At 49.4% G+C, this 17,908-nt stretch overlaps 1 protein-coding gene across 1 annotated transcript in view; it reads right to left on the bottom strand.

The window, feature by feature from the left end:
• HYDIN (HYDIN axonemal central pair apparatus protein) overlaps nt 1–17,908 on the bottom strand; it is a 164,826-nt gene that overhangs the window by 11,044 nt on the left and 135,874 nt on the right. The window contains exons 53-73 of the mRNA XM_062586846.1: nt 17,027–17,126; nt 16,411–16,510; nt 15,732–15,900; nt 15,177–15,415; nt 14,700–14,820; nt 13,796–14,000; nt 13,163–13,398; nt 11,995–12,146; nt 11,091–11,283; nt 10,529–10,637; nt 9,687–9,947; nt 8,952–9,094; nt 8,126–8,344; nt 7,430–7,590; nt 6,492–6,604; nt 4,682–4,928; nt 3,756–3,968; nt 2,928–3,066; nt 2,396–2,561; nt 1,433–1,580; nt 51–258 (exon numbers count right to left, since the gene is read on the bottom strand). Of these exons, the coding sequence (XP_062442830.1) occupies nt 51–258; nt 1,433–1,580; nt 2,396–2,561; nt 2,928–3,066; nt 3,756–3,968; nt 4,682–4,928; nt 6,492–6,604; nt 7,430–7,590; nt 8,126–8,344; nt 8,952–9,094; nt 9,687–9,947; nt 10,529–10,637; nt 11,091–11,283; nt 11,995–12,146; nt 13,163–13,398; nt 13,796–14,000; nt 14,700–14,820; nt 15,177–15,415; nt 15,732–15,900; nt 16,411–16,510; nt 17,027–17,126 (3,642 nt within the window). The remainder of the gene's footprint in view (nt 1–50; nt 259–1,432; nt 1,581–2,395; nt 2,562–2,927; nt 3,067–3,755; nt 3,969–4,681; nt 4,929–6,491; nt 6,605–7,429; nt 7,591–8,125; nt 8,345–8,951; nt 9,095–9,686; nt 9,948–10,528; nt 10,638–11,090; nt 11,284–11,994; nt 12,147–13,162; nt 13,399–13,795; nt 14,001–14,699; nt 14,821–15,176; nt 15,416–15,731; nt 15,901–16,410; nt 16,511–17,026; nt 17,127–17,908) is intronic.

Below are 17,908 nucleotides of genomic sequence, written 5' to 3'. Positions count from 1 at the left end.
TCTTGCAGGGCTCCTTGTGGCAACTGGTTCAGGGAACCACTGCCACTCACCTTCTTGAAGTCAATGATGTTGATCTCCTGTGCACTGAGCTCAGCAACACAGCCATCGCTGTCCTCAAATCTGACAGACACGTTCATGCTATAGGCAGTAGCCTTGATATTCAAGGAGAGGGGCTGGGGCTTCCTCTTGACATCACATATGAGGTTGAAGACCACCTCTCCTTCTAGTATTGGTATGAGGAAGATTGTAATGGAACACCTGGGGAGAGAAGACCATTACTGCTCCATTCACTGCTTCTTATAGCTTTCTTGGCCCCACATTGTCTGGTCCACAGAACAGCAGCTGTGCAACAGCTAGGGTCGAACATTAGGAACTGCGAGAAACCAGGGGCAGTTTCACCCTGAGATTCCTCTTTTATCCTGAACACATAGTAAAGCACTCCCAGAGACCTCCAATCTCACCTTTATGTGACAGGTAGGGTAGCTTTCTGCAAGAAGGGTAACATCCTTTTTGCAGAGAGGCAACATCCAGCTCCCCTGGCAGTTGGCAGTGTAATGGTGGCTCCGCTGGACTGTCTCTTTATAATTTCTGTGGGGATCCTGGGTATGTTATCAAACAATATCAAACTGCAGAGGCTTAAGGAGTTTGGGCTTGTTGGATGAACCACACTAACTGATGCAGGTGCTCTCTTATCCTGCACCCAGTGTCAAGCCAAAACGCAGAAGCTTTTTAGCCACAACAAAGCTGCCTAGAGCTAATGTTCTCTCTTTACACCCCGGCAGGCTATGAGCAGGCACCGGGACATGCACGGTGCATCAGCAGGTGAGCTGGTGACTGGTTATGCTGCTCTACCTCAACCATATTTTATCACATGTCATAGCTCCAGTTTACAAGAAAAGAGCATGAATTTGCTGACAGCTGATCCTGCAAAACACAGCTAGTGATAAAAGCCTTGTAAACTGGTTGCTTTCCTTACTCATGGGCTTAAATGCTCCCTGCAGTGCTGCTTGCATGCCTTGCTGCTCTCCATGTCTTTGCATAGAACATGTGTGATGGCCCCTGTCACCAACAGGAACACAGGAAAGAGAGGACAGCTTGCACACTTAGGGCTGCTGGCTCAGGGGATCACAGGGTTCTAACACAAAAACAAAGGACAGATTTTGTCATCAGAATCTGAAGATCCAACCCTGAATTTCTCCAGGAAGGGGGCCTAGAAGACTGGATTACCCATACACAGCCATTTTACAGAGACAGTAGCAGTCTAACTGTGTCCCCCTTTTGGGAAGGAATTAAACAAGGCACACGTCTGCTATTGCTGCGAGTCCCCTGGTGACTGCAGGGGGGAGACCCACAAAAGCAAAATCGCCAGTGCAATGTTTGGCACTTGGGAATCTGGCTGTGAGCCAACAGCGGTGCCTGTGAGCCCCGATACCTTGAAAGGGGTGCGATGGAGCCTTCCAGGGGCTCTACTTTCAGGTAGGCATTGCATCCCTCTGGGAAGAGAGAATTTTCTCTGAAAGCAAAGCTGAAAGCCTCTTTCTCGCTGTTGATCATGTAGATTGTCTGGTACATCTCATGCCCTGGGATAAAGACAGAGCAATAGCTGAAACCTTTAGTTTTTCTGGCAACCAGGCCACCATTGCACAATATGCTCCTGCCTGCCAGCTGAGCCCAGCGGGCAATTTGCACTGAAGAGCATTGCCCACAGAATGGCACATTCATGATGTGGACACACCACCTGTGATGGTGGCCTGCCTGCTGGGAGTAGCTCCATCACCTCTGGCTGTGCACTCTGAGCTGAAATCCAACTCCCCCTGCTTTCCCTGAGCACCCACCAGCCACCACTGGATAAGCAAACAGTAAAATCTGAGATGTTTTAAAAGATAATTCAAAGAAATTGTCCTCAAAAGGCCTACCCCCAACATAGTTCTGCCCCTACAAGAAGGAAGACACTGCATAGCCAGTCAGCATCCCACAGGGCTGGTGTGTTATGATATTCTTCAAGTGAAGGTGTTTGGTGGCAGAGGAAAGACAACAATCTTCAAGGATATCACTTCCAGGAGAAGGCAGACCCCATTTCTGAGATCCCCTCCTCACATGCTTTGGACACCAGAGAAGCGAAGTGGGGGCTCTGCCAGGCTGAGGCTCCCAGGCACATGCACTTCTGACCTCACCAGGATTCCCTGCCCTCTCCCCAACACTTCTCCTGGAAACAGCCCCACCCACCCACCTTCCTCCCTTCCCCTCCTCTCCCTCATACACCTGGGTGGTGACTGATCTGCTCACAAGAGCTTGTTTCCTCTTCCAGCTTCCTCTTTGGTGCCTGCCAGAATAACAGGACTGCTGGGGCCCTGGAGCAGTATGTACCCTGCAAGGCTCCCACTGTAGTACTCACCGACTAAAAGCGAGCGGAAGTTCAGGTGGGATCTGTCCAGAGACACTAGTGGGTCAGTGGCATTGCCCACCAGCAGGAACGGGATTGAAACACTCTGCTCAGGGATTGTAAAAACCCAGAAGGATTCTGTGATGTCCAGGTGCTGAGGGATGAATTCAAACTTGATCTGGGGGAGAAAGAGGCAAATGAAGAACAGTTGCTGCCCATGGCAGGGGTAAGGAGAGGGGGCAATACCATACAGAAACCCAGGAAAAGCTCCACCTTATATTGCCCATGTGCTGCCAGCTCTGAGAGCAATTCTGACTTCACCAGGATCCCCTGCCCTTGTGCCACTTACAGCCCAAACACATCAGACATGAGGCACAGCAAGAGAAGAGGTTTTGTATTCTGCCAAGTCATTACTCTGTGTCAAAGCTTTCTTCAGGACCTTGGCTAAAGTAAGCCCTGGGATGCCTCAGGAAGTGTAGACACAGTTGGTATCAGATTGGCACACACGTGAACCAGACCCACCTTCTTCATTTTTTGCACCCACCTCTGCTTTCTTCTCTGGCTGGATCTGACCTTTCTCTGTGAGGCAGGAGAAAGCCGGCTGTTCTCTTGGTGCTTCGGGGTCTTGGCAAGTCCACTGGAAGGAATATGTGGAACTAGTTGGGTTCATAAGCAGGAAGGCCCTGGATACACAAAGCAGAAATGTCTTCTAAGGTGGGACTGAGATGTTAATGACTATCCTGCAGCAGACATCAGGCACTGCCAGTGCTGGACACAATCTGGACAGGGTTGTTGTGTATGGGCAGACAACACTGGGAACATGGATGTTTCATCTGCTTCTTGCGGGCCCTGTTTGTCTCCTGGCTGGATACAGGTGGTAGCTACCAAAAAAGGAATTAAGTAGGGTGTAGTTGAACTCTTTCATCTAAAAACAGTAAGATCAAGTGAATGCAGTAAAATGAAGACTGAAGAGACTCTTTTGGGAGATGGCGTTTGCTGTTATGGTTGCAGCTTTCACCGACACTGCCTGACTGGTATCTCGAAGGATCAAGAACGCCCCAAGAACACTTTCCAAGGGACAAAGGATGTACTGGCAACAAAGCTGGGGATATGGGTCCTCTCAGACTGACCCATGCCTAGCAGGAAACACTGCAAACTGCTCTTTTTGAAGGAAGAGACAGAGAGCAGAAGTGGCCAGTTAGTCTTTACTGACCAGCTTGTTCCAGCCCCAAAACAGGCTGGTGGGCAAGTGTCAATAGATTACAGGCAAGGTACAGACATATTGTGGGGCCTGGAAGAGGGGCTAGAGAGGTCTCTAATTAAGGGGTTTGACCAGGCAACCACTGACAGGAGAAATCATGTTGGTACCTACCTGCTGTTCCTGCTACACACTCCAACTGCTGAAAACTCAATCACTCTTGTGTTACGATCTAATGTTGTCCCCTTAGGTCCCCGCAAGTCTGGGTTGCGTCTGTTTGCAGTGATGTAGTCAGAGTCTTCCAATTCAAAGTGGCAATGTGGCAGCAGGCTCTTTCCCCTCACAACCACTTCTGGGCCCTTCTGATTTGGCTTCAGGTTAGGAATACTAGGAAGAAAGAGATCGGTATTAGCCAGGCTAACACTTCCAGACAGCCAGCTGCTTATGTGTTTCCTTATAAAGCAGGCAGCATTGCATTCTCTCTCATAAAAACATTGATCAACAAACCAAACAAGCACATTCTCTGCCACACAGGCAACAGAGGTGAAATGGCAGAAACAGATTGTTATGTATCTAGAGACTAAAAGCAGCATGTAGGTTTCTGTGTAGACAAGGAGACTGTGCTGGTCAGATAAGGAGGAACACCTAGGGACTAGCTGACCCCTTGACAACCTTCCTGGATCTCTCAATCCAGATTTTGTGACCTCTGGGCAACCTTGTACACTTCTCCAAAAGCCAGTGTCCAAAGATCTAACCCTTGTTGGGCTGGATGGATTCCCCAAAGCTGTCCAAAGATGATGCTAGTCACAGCACTCCATTGATATGGCACAGAAGAGAGTCAAGAGTTACTTTCCATCCCCCAGAAAAAGGCTTGGTAAGAATCCCCCAGAGGAGGTTAATATTTCATAAAATGTCTTTTCCCAGTGTCTCTGTACCAGCTTCTACCAAACCAGATGATCCTCTCTCTTCGCTCCTGTGTGTTGGTTGTTTCTGCTGGCTCTTTCCAGGTCTGCATTCCCACCCACCCCAATCACGGGCAATATCATGACTGTCCACAAGCACTGTGAGTCAAAAAGTGACTAGGCCTGGATATTTCTTACCTGCAGAGCATGCAGCTCTGAAACTCCCCCACATCCACTGGAGAGAATTTCATCTGGAAGACCTGCTCCTGACCAGCAGGGATAGTGCCATTGCAGGGCTCTACAGCAAATTGCGGAGTGACGTTGATGGTACTCGGAGAGGAGCATGGAGAGGAGGAGACATGCTCCAGAGTGCAGCCCAACTGGCTGGAACAGCAGCTGGCCTGGAGTTTCACAGGGGCCTCATAAGTGGAGGAGTGGAAATCCCCTGTGGTGAGGAACAAGTTAGTGGGACATCTTTCAAGAAGGAAACTCTATTCTCAACACCTTTCCCTCCTGCTTCAGAGGAAGGGAAGGAAAGCTGGGATGCACCTGGCCTAAAGCCATTGGCAAAGAAACCAAAAGCTTTCAGCAGGATTTCCCCAGAAGAATGGCGAGAGCTGTCAGTTCACTTTCTGCTTCTCCTCTCTCACTGCTTACTAAATCCTAATCCTAGAAAGTCTTAGGGATAGATGGAAAAGCGAGGACTCTCTGTGCGAGACGCTTGGATAAGGGCCAAGAAGGTCTGTCTATGTTAGTAAATTAAATGAGCTCAGGGTTGAAGCAGCTGGCTGCAGTCTACTAAAACTCTCTCCATCTCCAGAACTGGGTGGCTAGAAGCAAACTTCTCTCAGGGAATGGTTCCTGACCAGCGTTAACTCCCAAACCATGTCCAGAAACTGCTGGGGGAGTATCAATTGGCTTGGGTCAAAACTGTGCCAACTAACAGCACAGAGGAGCATCCAGGAAAATTCCTGGGTACTGTTTCATGTCCCGGTACAGCCAGCCTCAGCGCTTAGGGACAGTGCTAAGTCCTGGTTCTCTATTGCTTATAGAACTGAATTTAGGTTGTTGTGCATGGTGGAGAAAAGGGCTCATGGAAAAGCACTGCTCTGTCCTTCACACCCTCTTCTTCCTTTCTCTTTATCAGACCCTTCTAACTGACAACCAGACAGCAAACAATGCAGCCAAATGCTCCAGCTTCAGTATACACGTGCCTTCTGCCAGGGACAGGCCAACACAAGAACCCACTGGGGAGGGAGCTCAGGGCTGGGCTGGGCTCTTCCTTCTTGACCCAGCAGGTCAAGAAGGATGTCAAGATGCCTGTGCCAGGAAGCGCAAGGCATGACAGACCTCCTCATACCTATTTCTGCTAAGATGTCTTAGAGACACAGCCATGTCTCTCTTCAGGAAACCACCCTGCTCCATGTGCTCAGACATAACCACACTACTGCGAGTTTAGTGAGTCACTCCCCAGCTACTGAACTCTGGTAGCTGCCTGTAAGCGAGGTCTCAGCCTCTAGCAAGCACTGCTGTGCTTGATTCAGGAAGGTTAATTTTAGGCAGTGACTTTGCATTTGCACTGGACCGAGGAACTGCATGCAGACAGTGACTGCAAGCCAGCTGATGCATAGTAACTCATTACAACATCGTGGCTCTCTGTCTTGATTTTCCTGGTCTCTGAGACTTCCCAGACAGATGCCCTGATGGTCTCTTTCAGGTCTTGATCTACCACATGGCTCTGCCCTGAGCTAAGTTTGAGCTCAGACTGGTTCTGCTCCTGTGCAGAGTGCAAGCATCAGAGTGAGCAAACAACTGCCTAAAAGGGAGAGAGGGACAAGGAGAAAGTCTTCAACTGCAGTTTAGATGATGATGATGATGCTAGAGGCCTGGATAACTGAGAAGAGGCAATTCTCACTCTGGTGTGAAGTGTCTGGTCTTTTCCCTGAGTTCTCAGCAGCTGACTGAAATCCCAGGCTACCTCAGGTAGCACACAGAGACGGTGTCTTACCTTCAGGACTGGTAAGGAGCAGTTCTCCACTATAGCTGACTGCTTTTTTATCCTCCACATCTGCCATCCAGGTGTATTCTAGGGCCACATTCCCTGTATTGGACAGGTGGAAACTGCAAAACAACAGAGCAGAAGGAGAATAAAAGAAGAAAAGAAAAATCCCCTATAAATGCTAAGCAAGTAGAGAAACAGCAGTGTAAGGTGAGCTCCTTCTCCTTTGGGAAAGGACGTACTCCTCAGCATAAACAGCGGTACTGTGTCCAAATTGCTGCCCTGGGCTGCCTGGAGACAAAGTATTTACATGTTTCGAAGCTAAGAAGGAGGGTCCAGACATGCTGCCATAGGGCTTATTCCCCCCTCAATTTAACATTATTTTTACTGCAAACCTCTCCTCAGGCAGATAAACTCAGGAAACGTGCAATGAGGGCAAAAACGTTGTTGTTCTCAGAGAAAGAGGCTGGCAGAATTGGACCCCTCCTGACACATCTAGGGCGTGCTTGGCTTTGTGTGCCTTGTGCACCCCAGCACCCATCTGGGACTTGGAGAGGGAAAAATGATAAATGATTTGTTTAAAGGGAAGAACAGCAGGTGAGACTAGAGATGAAGTCCTAGAAGGGATTCCAGTCCACATGGAAGAGATCTACAGGCCCCTGTTTTGCTTCAGGTTGTGTGTGGAAGCTGAGACCTCAGACCTAGCAGGCAGCAACACCTGGTCCAAGGCTAATCAGCCTGTTGGAAGTCAGGAGTTTATTAAATGGCTCAGCAACGACCACGTCAGTGTGAATCACCTGCTGGCACAGAAGTGTGGGTAGAGGGAAGAGCAGTGGCCACTGGAAAGTGCAGTGCAGCTCTAGGGGAGCAAACACTGGCTGCATTAACAGTCTCCTGGGACAAAGGCAGTTCCCACTCGTTGGTCGTGCCTGGCCTCCGTTACTCACGTGAAAGTCCTTGTCTGGAAGAGCATGGTCTCCTTGAACTGAATCATTTCCATATCCAGCTTGAACTCAGCATAATCAATGACAGCACTGAGGCAAAGCTCCACCTCGCGGCTGCTCCCTTCCAGGACAGTGTGAGCTGGCTCTGGGTCTGTCTCAATCACCTCCAAACAGAACACAGAAGAGCCACTGAGTAGAGCCAGACTGGGCAAGACATCAGTTGGGTCAGGTACAGGAAGGTAGGAAGGACTGGTGCCATTTATTTCCCTGGAAGGAAGACAAAATCTGACCATTCCTCCACAGCATTCATTCCTCCGTCTTGACCAAATCTATGGGGAAGTATGAACCATGATGATGACTGGGAATACACCTGTGACCAGGTGTCAGTCCCTGTGCTTCAGTCTTGGAGAGTATCTGATCTTTTTCCTGTCCCCACCTCTCCCCTAGATCCATCAGGCCTTTAAACTAGGACTGAGCTGCCTGACTGAAGCATTTCTTGTAGAAAGACTTTGCCTCTTGATGTATGTCAGGTCATCATGTATCCAACTCTCCCTGAAAATGCACTGCTGGTTAAACTCACTGATGGATTAAATTTCAGGAGGAAACAAGACCTGCTTAGCCAGCAGAGAAGGTGGCTGGCTGCCATGGGCAGCTCTTTTCTTGTAACCTACCATAAGCGTTTGCTATCTTGCTTCTTACCTTCTTCTTGACAGGCCACTTGGTTGGCTGGCCCCTCGTGGCATCTACCCACTTGACAGTGTGCAAGCGGTCATCCCAGTCGGGAACCTGGTCTGCTGGCAGCTGGAAGGTGATCTTAGCCACCTTACACTTCACAGGGTGCATTTTGAAGGTGACTGCGACATCTGATTTCAAGGTCACTGTGATGTCCTTAGCACAGCCAGCATGGAGGTGTCCCACCTACAGAGGACCAGAGAGCCAAGACCAAACTGGAATCACTGGCAAGGACATGACTGGCAGCAGATGGACTGATACAACGAGCAACTTTGCCAGAAATTTTGCATTTTGCTATGTATTTATCTAAGGTAAATTCAGAACCTCCATCATCTATATTTATTAACAGTCTGGACAAAGCTGGTCTTTGCTCCCCAAAATATCCCCTGAACCAATAGGAGAAAGCATATGTAGGGACTGGACTAAGGAAGTATCACAGAATGGCTGACGTTGAAAGGGACCTCTGCAGATCATCTAGTCCGACCCCCCCCCTGCTCAAGCAGGGTCACCTACAGCATGTTGGACAGGATCGCATCCAGGTGGGTTTTGAAGAATATCTGCAGTAACCAGGGTTCAGTGGAGAAATGTACAAACAAATGACTCTGTCTCCCATAACGAGGAGTATTTTCTGTGGGATTGGCAGCCCTGTCCCTACAAAGCTCTGAGCCTGGCAAAGCCAGAGAGTGCTCTCACGTGTGGCATTGAAACAGGCCCTCACCCCTACGTGCTAGCTCCAGGGAACCAGCCTGGCAGTGTTTGGGCAGTGGGAAAAGGCAGAGCTCTCCACACTAACCTGGGGGGAGAAGTGAAATGGGGTGCTTGCCAGCCACTCGAACCGCATCGCCTCCACGTTGCTGTGATTGGTGATTGTGAAGGTCGCCTGGTAGGGTGTCCCAATGTGACAACCTCCAAACTGGATGTGATCCACTCTGGCAGCTGTTAAGAATGAAAGCAAGGGATCTCAGAGTGCAGCGATGTCTGTCTGTGCCCCTCACACGTACAGACTCGTGCACATCTCATTCCTTTCCTAGCCCCAAGCCTTCCTCCCTCTGGAAGATGCAGTTCTTCATCCTCCCTCTGTCCTTCACAGAGGTACACACTGACACATCCTTAAACATGTGGCTGTCTCTATGCAGAGGGACATGCGTTACAGCATGCACTGTATCTCCACGCATAGCAGGCTCACTCATGGACTGCCAGAGTCAGGTGGGTGACAACACAGCCCCGGTTATGTATAGAACATGCATTTTCACATACGGTCTTCATCTCCCTAGGATACTATGGGCTGACAGACTTCCTGTATCCCTTTCAGAGATACTCAGTTGAATGCCGATATCTGTGACCGTTCTTTGCTAGCCTACATGCTTTTCCCTTGACAAAGGATCTTCTGCCCTGTTTTCTCGGAAGTGTGGCTACTCTGCAGGATCTATCCACTGATGCTGGACCACACCTGCACTGGCACAGGGCAAACAAACATGTATTTTCCTCTTCCTTGCTCCATCCATCTTGACAGTGTCTCCTCTCTTACCCTCAATTACGTCTTCCTCCAGATTCGCCTCTGTGTTCTCCTCATTGTTGTCTGCAACTAGTCCATGGATGTTATCTAGCGTGAAGTCATCCTGGTAGCCTTCACCCACCAGCAAAACGTTGGTCTCCTCATAAGGGTTATCCACTATGGACAGGCGTATCTTCCCCTCCACATGTTGGATCAGATTGGGTTTGAAAAGCACATCGAACTCTGCTGATTCCCCATTATGCAGGACCAGGGAAGTGGCATGAGGCTTCCTCCCTGCAGAGCAACGGAAGTCAGGGACAAGCGATACAGCCACACAGAAGAAATATTCCCATGGGGTATAGATGGAAAATATGTTGAAGCCCAACTGTCTCTAAACCCAGGTTCTCCCAGCAATGACTCTGGACTCTCCTTCTATATTCACAGGACTATGTTTTAACTTCAGGTTAACCCTACAGTCTTACTCAGGCTGCCTCCAGCCAGCTCCTGCCATACGTAAAGTTAAGCCAAACAATGTTTTCAGCTAGCGAGGGGCTCAATGGCGGCCTCCATTCAGGCTGGCAACATCCCCCACGTAGTGATGAACCCAGATAGTCCATTCAAGTGGTTATAGTCTCCCGAGGCTTTCCCACAACTCACCCTATGGTGTCCAAAAGAACAGAAAAACTCCCTACAACTCACTAGGAAGAAACCCTGGAGCAACACAACTCCCTGCAATGCAAGAAGTCCACATGGAAATCCAGGGTGCAGACAGCTCCAGAGAGGACACCATAAAACTAACATATGGTTGCTCCTGCCCAGGTCTGGCCAAACTGAAACACACATCTGTGGCACCTAGGCACATTTCATGCATTTACCTTCTCCGGCAGAGCTCTCTTGTGTAGCTGGAGCCTGGTAGATGCAGTGTGTGGTGGGCCTGGCTTTCAGGAAGAAAACTCCCTCTTCATCCAACAGATCCATCATCACCTGAGAAAAGGGAACACACAGCATGAACGTACTGGTGTGCATATGGGACACACATACTGGCTGCTGGTCCACTGGGGAACCCAACACACTTCTTCATTTCAACAGAAACTCTTAGCATAAAATTTATATAAAATCAGACATTAAAAAATATGTTCAAAGGCAATGGAACAGAATGTAATTAAAATATAACCAAATGGGACAGAAAGCATTAAAAAGAATGAATAGAATGCAATTAAACGATGCCAGAATTCAATTAAAAGGTAGTAAAATGTGATCAAATAAAACGTGATGCAACTATGACGTAACACATACCCACAGGGGAACCAAAACGCGATTGCACACATAGTGTAGCGACACATCTGTGCAGCTCTACCACGTTTTCCACAGCCTTTCCTGTGCTGGACAAGGACTTGCTCCCAGATCAGATGAAGCATTCCCCTGGCAGGTCCTCACCTGGACAGGTATGATGCCACTGTTATGAAGGATCAGAGGGAGTTTCTCTGAATGACCTAGCAGCAGCTTTTTAAAGAGCAGCAGAGGGTTCCCTCTCTTGTTGTGAAGGACCGGGCGCAGGATGGTCACCCGAGGCAGATTCCCATCTCCACTGATAGTGAATGTCAGGCTTTGTGGTTTAAATGCTGCAGGGCTGCAGGAGGGGCAGAAAAGAAATTGTTATAGCTGGTGTTAACCCCTTTTCCACTTGGCAGGCAAGGAAGAAACTGCTTCCACTGCGTTTTCCCTGGCTGGCGCAATAGCACACGTTCCTGCACCCCACTACACAGCTCCCCCTCTCCCTTCCCCTCCCAGTCAAATTAGTTAAACTTTTGTGAATGACCCTAATCTGCTTTGAAGAGACCAGGCCTTTCAAAGTAGCAGTTAAAATCATTTCACTTCAGTTGAAATTTCCCTTAGACTCACCTTATCTAAATTCAGTGATTTACGAGTTTGGGAAGAGCTTGTTAGGGCCACCGCACAAACAGAGGTTCCAGGACAGAGGACTGACCCAAGTCTATACCCAAGACTATCAAATATGATCTTCTCATCTTAACATAAACAAGGTGGAAATAATGTATACTGGCCTTTGACACAGAAGCAGCTTCATCTAACCCTTTGCCCTTGGAAAGCCCCAACTCAGCTGTTTCACAACTCCTTTTTTTTTCTGATTCATTAACTTCTGATTGGCTACCTAATGTTAAGCTGTCTTCGTAGTTACTTGCACAGGCTAAACTATGACTCATATTCTTCTGCTATGCTATATCTAGTAGTTACTGCTTCCTGTATTATGACAGGTCTACATCCTCCCAGAAGAGAGTGAGCTATCAAGAAGGTCATCCCAGGATTTCACGGCATGAATTACCTTGCCAGGACATCAAGGCAAGCCTCAAAAGTGCACTGGTAGTTCTGCATGGTCTGTGGAGTGAAGGTCACTGTAGCAAAGGCGTGGGAGTGACTGGGCACACACATCCGAACAGGATCCACCTCAAAAACGTCGCCAGCATGGGTGCTAAGCTTGGGGGAGCCCACAAAGCAGAGTTAGGAGGAAACACCCTTCAATATGATGCAGTCTTACCCATATTTGCATCACAGGAAAGTGCCCCAGGACAGCATCCTTTTTCCTGCTCCCAAGACATGCTCATTTTGTCTCAGGGAGTGACCTCAAAGTGGTGCTGTCCTTGGACAGGGAGCTGCCATGAAGTCCAGGACTGCAACTGCTTGCTGTGAGCCCTGGGAATGTCACCAGCCATTCCAGCATACAGGGGAAGTACGGGCTGTAGAGAAAACTCTGCAAATAGTCTAGAATTGGCTTCTAAAGAGAGGGAAAAGACCAAAGAGTCTCACAAAATGGCCTGCTTTGAGCCCTGGCAGGTGAGCACAAGAAGTGCCCCCTCTCTCAGTGTGCTAGCTCCAAGAGATATTTGCAGAGCGGTTCTGAACTCCCCCTGCAAACACAGAGGGGTGAGCCAAAACCTTGCTTGAGATGCACCGAATTCAACCCAGCCGCTGCTCTGAGGTTGCTGCTCTCCCCTACAGTTCTGTCTGCACCATCTGGCAATAGAAGTTGTTGTGCCTGAGGGATGGTAGCCAAATTGGCCCCTGGACTCAGGCGGACTCTTGGCTTAACCCCATCACAGCATTTGACAGCAGGGGAGACAGATTAGGGGTTGCTGCTGACATTGCTCCCACTGTGGGAGGTGGTAGCTCCTCTTCTCTCTCTGAGCCCATGGGAAAGAAGGACAATTCCTTCATCACTCCCCTACATAAGTTTTCTGGCTTGCTTCTCCTCTTCTTGATGAGAGATGACAGCTTCTCTGCCACTTTGCATACCTACTGGACAGGAGACTGAGAGGTGCCAAAACACAGGCTTGTCCCAAGCAGAAGTCTGCCCTGAAGAGCAGTAAGGGAATGATGTACTCTTGTTCTGAGCTGGACTAGACTGGGCAAGATGAAGCAATGAATCTGGAGAACAAGGCAGGCTACCATGAGGACTCGAAAGAACAACAGTCATCTTGGCCTCCCATTCTTACCTTACTGGAGGCTGGTTTGATGGAAAGGACCACATCGCAGGGTATTTTGTCCACATTGCAGATCTTAAAGCGAGCTGTGGCCTGGTGCCCAACCAGAACATTGGTGAAGATGAACATGTTCTCATCCATGACAAACACACCCTTGTCTTGCACAGTCTGCAGGATGTGGCAAAGGTTGATGTTGCTGCAGATACGATGCTCCTCAAAGATGGACCCTATGTCGTCAACCACGAATGCTGCGAGCAGACAAGAGATGGATTGGGTTGAGATGGAAAAGCCTTCCTGCTGAATTTATCTGGGCTCTGTTGGCCTCACAAAAGGTCTGACAAGCCCTTTCTGCACAGCACCCACTCTGGAGGAGGGAGCTGACTGTGGGGATGGAGCCAGTCTCCCTCAGTCTTCACGGGTATTGCTTTCCTTTCACCCTTCCACATATCCCTCCTTGCCTCTTCCCACAGCAACTGCACCCCCACTTTGAAAGACACTGGTTGAGTAGAAGAGAACTGGAGCCCTTGAAGATTTTAAGATGGGACTTTAGAGTCAGGGTGTCTTCTGTGTCCCAGAAGTGAGTATGGGTGCTGATCAGCAGCAGGTCTGGCCATGAGAACCTACAGACAGGGTGTACGGATGTACCTGGGAGGCAGGATTCGGCAGCCAGGGTATAAGGGATGCCAAGGGGATTGTCCTTGGGATCTCTGTCGCTGATATCGATGGACAGGTACTCTTCACACATCCCCAGTGAATCTGCGTAGCAATCCACTGTGATCGCCTGCTGGCCCCCAGGAGGGATGGACCCAAAGCCAGGGTACACTGTGAATATGCCCAAAGTGATGCGAGCCTGCAGAAAGAGTCCCAAGGGAGGCTGATGTCTGATGGCGTCCCCTTGAGCACCCCTAGCAGGGAGTACACCACTCCTCAGCCCCCAGCCGAGTCCATGCCCCCAGTCCCAGGACAGGGAGAGATCACTCCAAGGCCCAGGGGCAGCCCCAGCATGATGTGGACAAGCCGAGGGGAGGCACTGGCTTTTCCTGAGCAGCGCAGAAGAGGGGGTTCAGGTGTAAAGCATGGGTAAGACACCCGGGATCCTTCTCCTTCCAAAGATAAAACAGCAAAGCAGAAACAACTAACTCAATGTGAAAAAAGACAGGGAGAGTGGGGAGCAGAAGGAGAGAGAAAAAAGCAGGGAGAGAGCAACAGCATATCAACAGACCGTGAACAGGGACAGGGATGTTCCGAGTCTGTTGTGCTCGTGGACCTATTTTGCCTGGCATCAACCAAACAAACATGGGACCTGGCTCCCTCTTTTGGCCCTGCGCCAGGTCTGAGACAAAGCGTGGATTTGTCTGTGAGACAGAGCAGTACAGCTTTTGTCTCTGCCTGTGGATGGGAGAGCGCAGCTTTAGCCCTGGTCTCGGCACCTCCAGCTGCCGCTGCCTGGCCCACATGGACCCTGTGGTGATAAGCCCCCAGCCTGGGCACAGCAGAGTCCTCCCACACCAGCTGCAGCAGCGTGCGTTGGGGAGCTGGAGCCACCTACCTGCGTAACGGGGTTCACGTCCTTTTGCAGAGAGTCGGTTTGCTTGCTTTGCCTGAGAGAGGGAGGGATTTTGCTCAAGTTTTCACTCTCGTGGGAGTGGGTGTATTTCACAGGAGAGGCACTGAGAGGAGAAAGCAGAAATACCTGTCATGCTGGGCTCTCCCCACCGTTCTCCAAGGCCAAAAGCTGGCCCAAGGAACACCTTCTTGAATACACATTCCTGATGGCTCCAGGAGGGCTGCCTGCAGCATCTACTGCTATAGGTTATGGATAGACTAGGCGTATCATTAACTTTGTCCTATACATGGGGATACTGAGGCACAGGGCAGGACTTTCCTTTTTCTGCCCCCTGTTCACAAGTCAGTAACACAAATGGACAAGAACGCAGGTGTCCTGATGGCCTACCACATACTGCTGCACACCAGCCACGTTGTTACGCCTCTTTGGGCGGAAAGGGTGGTGCAGGTCTTCTCTTACCCTTTCCTTGGCAAGACAGGCACATCCCGGATTGTTTTGCAGATGACGAATTTAAAATCGAGGATGCCTTTGTTCTCCAGCGTGAAGGTGCAGCTTTTCTTAGTGCCACTCATTATGGCTCCAAAGTTGATGAACGAGGCAGGGTAAATGCTGTACTTGGTGAACAGAGCGTTTGCCGACACCCTCACTGGGATGACGGCGATGGTCTCTCCTCCTTCAGAGACATTGGGCTCAATCAGCTGCAACCAGAGGAGGGGTTGGTAAACAGAGCAAAGCCCCTACACTCGTCTGCTAAGCTCGCCCCCAGGCGCCCTTCAGCGCACCCTCCGTATTTAAATGCAGTTGTTCAAACACCTGCTCCAGGGTCAGCTTTTCAGCTCCACTTAGGAACCATCACAAATATTTCCTAAATGTCTCTGCTGTATGTATGAGAGCGTGTGTATGTGTGTGTGTGTGAGAGAGAGGTGACACTAGATTCCCAGCTAAACCCTTCCTTCCACAAGACACATGTCCTGCTTATAACCGAGGTGCACCAGCCTGGCTCAGGTACCTCACCTGGCATTGCAGGATAGGTTTGTCCTCAATTTTCATCTCCCTCTTGGGGTGGAAGACCATCTGGACCTGTGCAGGGCGCTCCGATGCAGTCAGCACACCCTTCTGCGGCTGGATAGTGAAGTGCGAGGTCAAGTCTGGTATGTTGGTATCCACAGCTTCTAGTGTGAAACTGGGGAGAAAGGGAAGGAACGAAGACCTCTTCTCTGAAAAGTGCCAGTAGCGCAGTCTGGGACCACCAAAGAACATTAGAAAATAGATATATAGTCCAGCTGTGCTTGGGGAATTCCCAGACTGGAATCAAGCTCACAGACTTTGACAGGGACTGCTGACTATGAAGAGTGCTGTAAGCTCACTTGGATACAGATTTTTTTCCATTTTCCCCTTCAAACAATATCATAAAGACAAATAAACAGACCCTCAAAGTAAGGAAACCAAAGCAGAGGGGGACTTAAATTTCAGCATCTCTGCTTCTGGTTCCTTCTGGACAGTGAAGATTCCTGGCATCTTGCTGGATTCTCTGTTAACATTTGAGATTGGAGAGGCCACATTTTACATTTACCCTGACCGTGAGCTAGCCAGCATGCGAAAAGGTTCAAGCCATGAGAACAAGGGTAATGTAAGCCTGGGCAGATGGTGGCACCACACATTTACAGACCCCGAAGTTGAAACAGTAACTTACCTGTATGCAATCTCATACTTCCCTTTATTTTTTAGATTCAGCGTTATCTTTGCTTCATCCATGACTTTAAGGATCCCAAAATCCAGATTACTATCTGCAACTGCAAAAATCCCAGAGAGGTAAGAAAGGGTGAATATTTGAGTTGCTGTAGAATAAACCCAGTGACAAGATACATATTTGAAGTTCTTAAGTAGCACAAAGCCCTTCTCAGCAAGTGTCTCTTCCTGAAAATTGTCGCTAGCTATTTCCTGCCCCTTCTCTTACACAGAGAATACCTGCAGCGCATAGCAGCTAAGGAGCTCGGTTTCCCTGTCTTTGCTTCCAAGCACAGATTGAACAACTATGTACAGTGCTGAGCCTTCAGGAGTTGCCAACAGCTTGCGCACATCGCTGTCGTTTCAAGGTACCCAAATCGATCAGCGTGGCCTTATTTTTACAGAATAAATCACCGTCTAAATAGGCAGCTTGCAAGTACGTTACGTCGTGCACAGTGCTCCCACTCCACGCAGTTGGCCAGACGAGTGCTTTACTGCCACGGTTGCATCCCCGTTTCAGTCACACGCCTGCCAAGGATTACTTTGGATTTGGATTACTTTGTTTTGGGGCACCCACTGACCTTTAGGAAAGGTGATGTTCAGAGCAACATCATAGGCCTCCGCAAGGATTTGGATGTTTTCAATCTGAACAATTCCCAGGACATTTTCTGCATCTGAAACCTGAGGCAGGGAGAAACAAACACTGATTAGATCATACTCCCCAAATCTTTCAGAAGAAGGCATGAGAGTCCTTGTCCCTGCCAGCTGCGTCCCCTGCGTCTCCAATGCTTGGTGAGTGTTTGGAGACTCCCAAGCCTCCCCACGCTGGAGATCCCTCAAGTTGACCCAGAGGGACTCTGCTGCAGTACGAAACCCAACCAGCCCAACTCGTCATCCCCACAGCAAGGAAAATTTGCTGTTGAGAAGACCCTGGGGGGCAAAGTGATGTGAACACAACCACAAAAAGCGTGAACTGTCCCAGAACAGGTGGCATTGATAATCAGCCTTCTTCTCTGAGCAACGACTTGGACCTTCCTGGCTTAGAGACTGGGATTCATTCCTGGATGGCTGTTATAACCAAACAGTTGACCCAACCAAGGGAGACTGAGCTTGATCCTGGGTAGAGAGATGGCTGGGGACAGTCTGATGTGGAGACCCAAGTCTATGCCAATAAATGAACAGGCCAGAATCAGTGTTCTAGCTTTACAGGCAAATAGCATATATATGGCTATACTCTCTTCCCCCTCCATTCCAGAACTGTGTGTAGTCACCCATACAGCCTGCTGAGTACAGTTCCCAGCTTCTGTTAACTCTTGAACATGCTGGCCCGTTATCTAGCAGGGTGCCTGGGAGTGTGCTGAAGCCTAGACAACCAAGACACAGCACTCAGCCGTGCACAGCGGCCCTGTTTACTGCGGTAGAAGGCGGCTCAGGATGCAGCCTCGTGATCAGGATTTGAGCCA

This window comes from Rhea pennata, chromosome 13, assembly GCF_028389875.1.
Source record: "Rhea pennata isolate bPtePen1 chromosome 13, bPtePen1.pri, whole genome shotgun sequence".
In the NCBI taxonomy this organism is placed as follows: Eukaryota; Metazoa; Chordata; class Aves; order Rheiformes; family Rheidae; genus Rhea; species Rhea pennata.
This window is presented reverse-complemented; position numbering and strand designations above follow the sequence as displayed.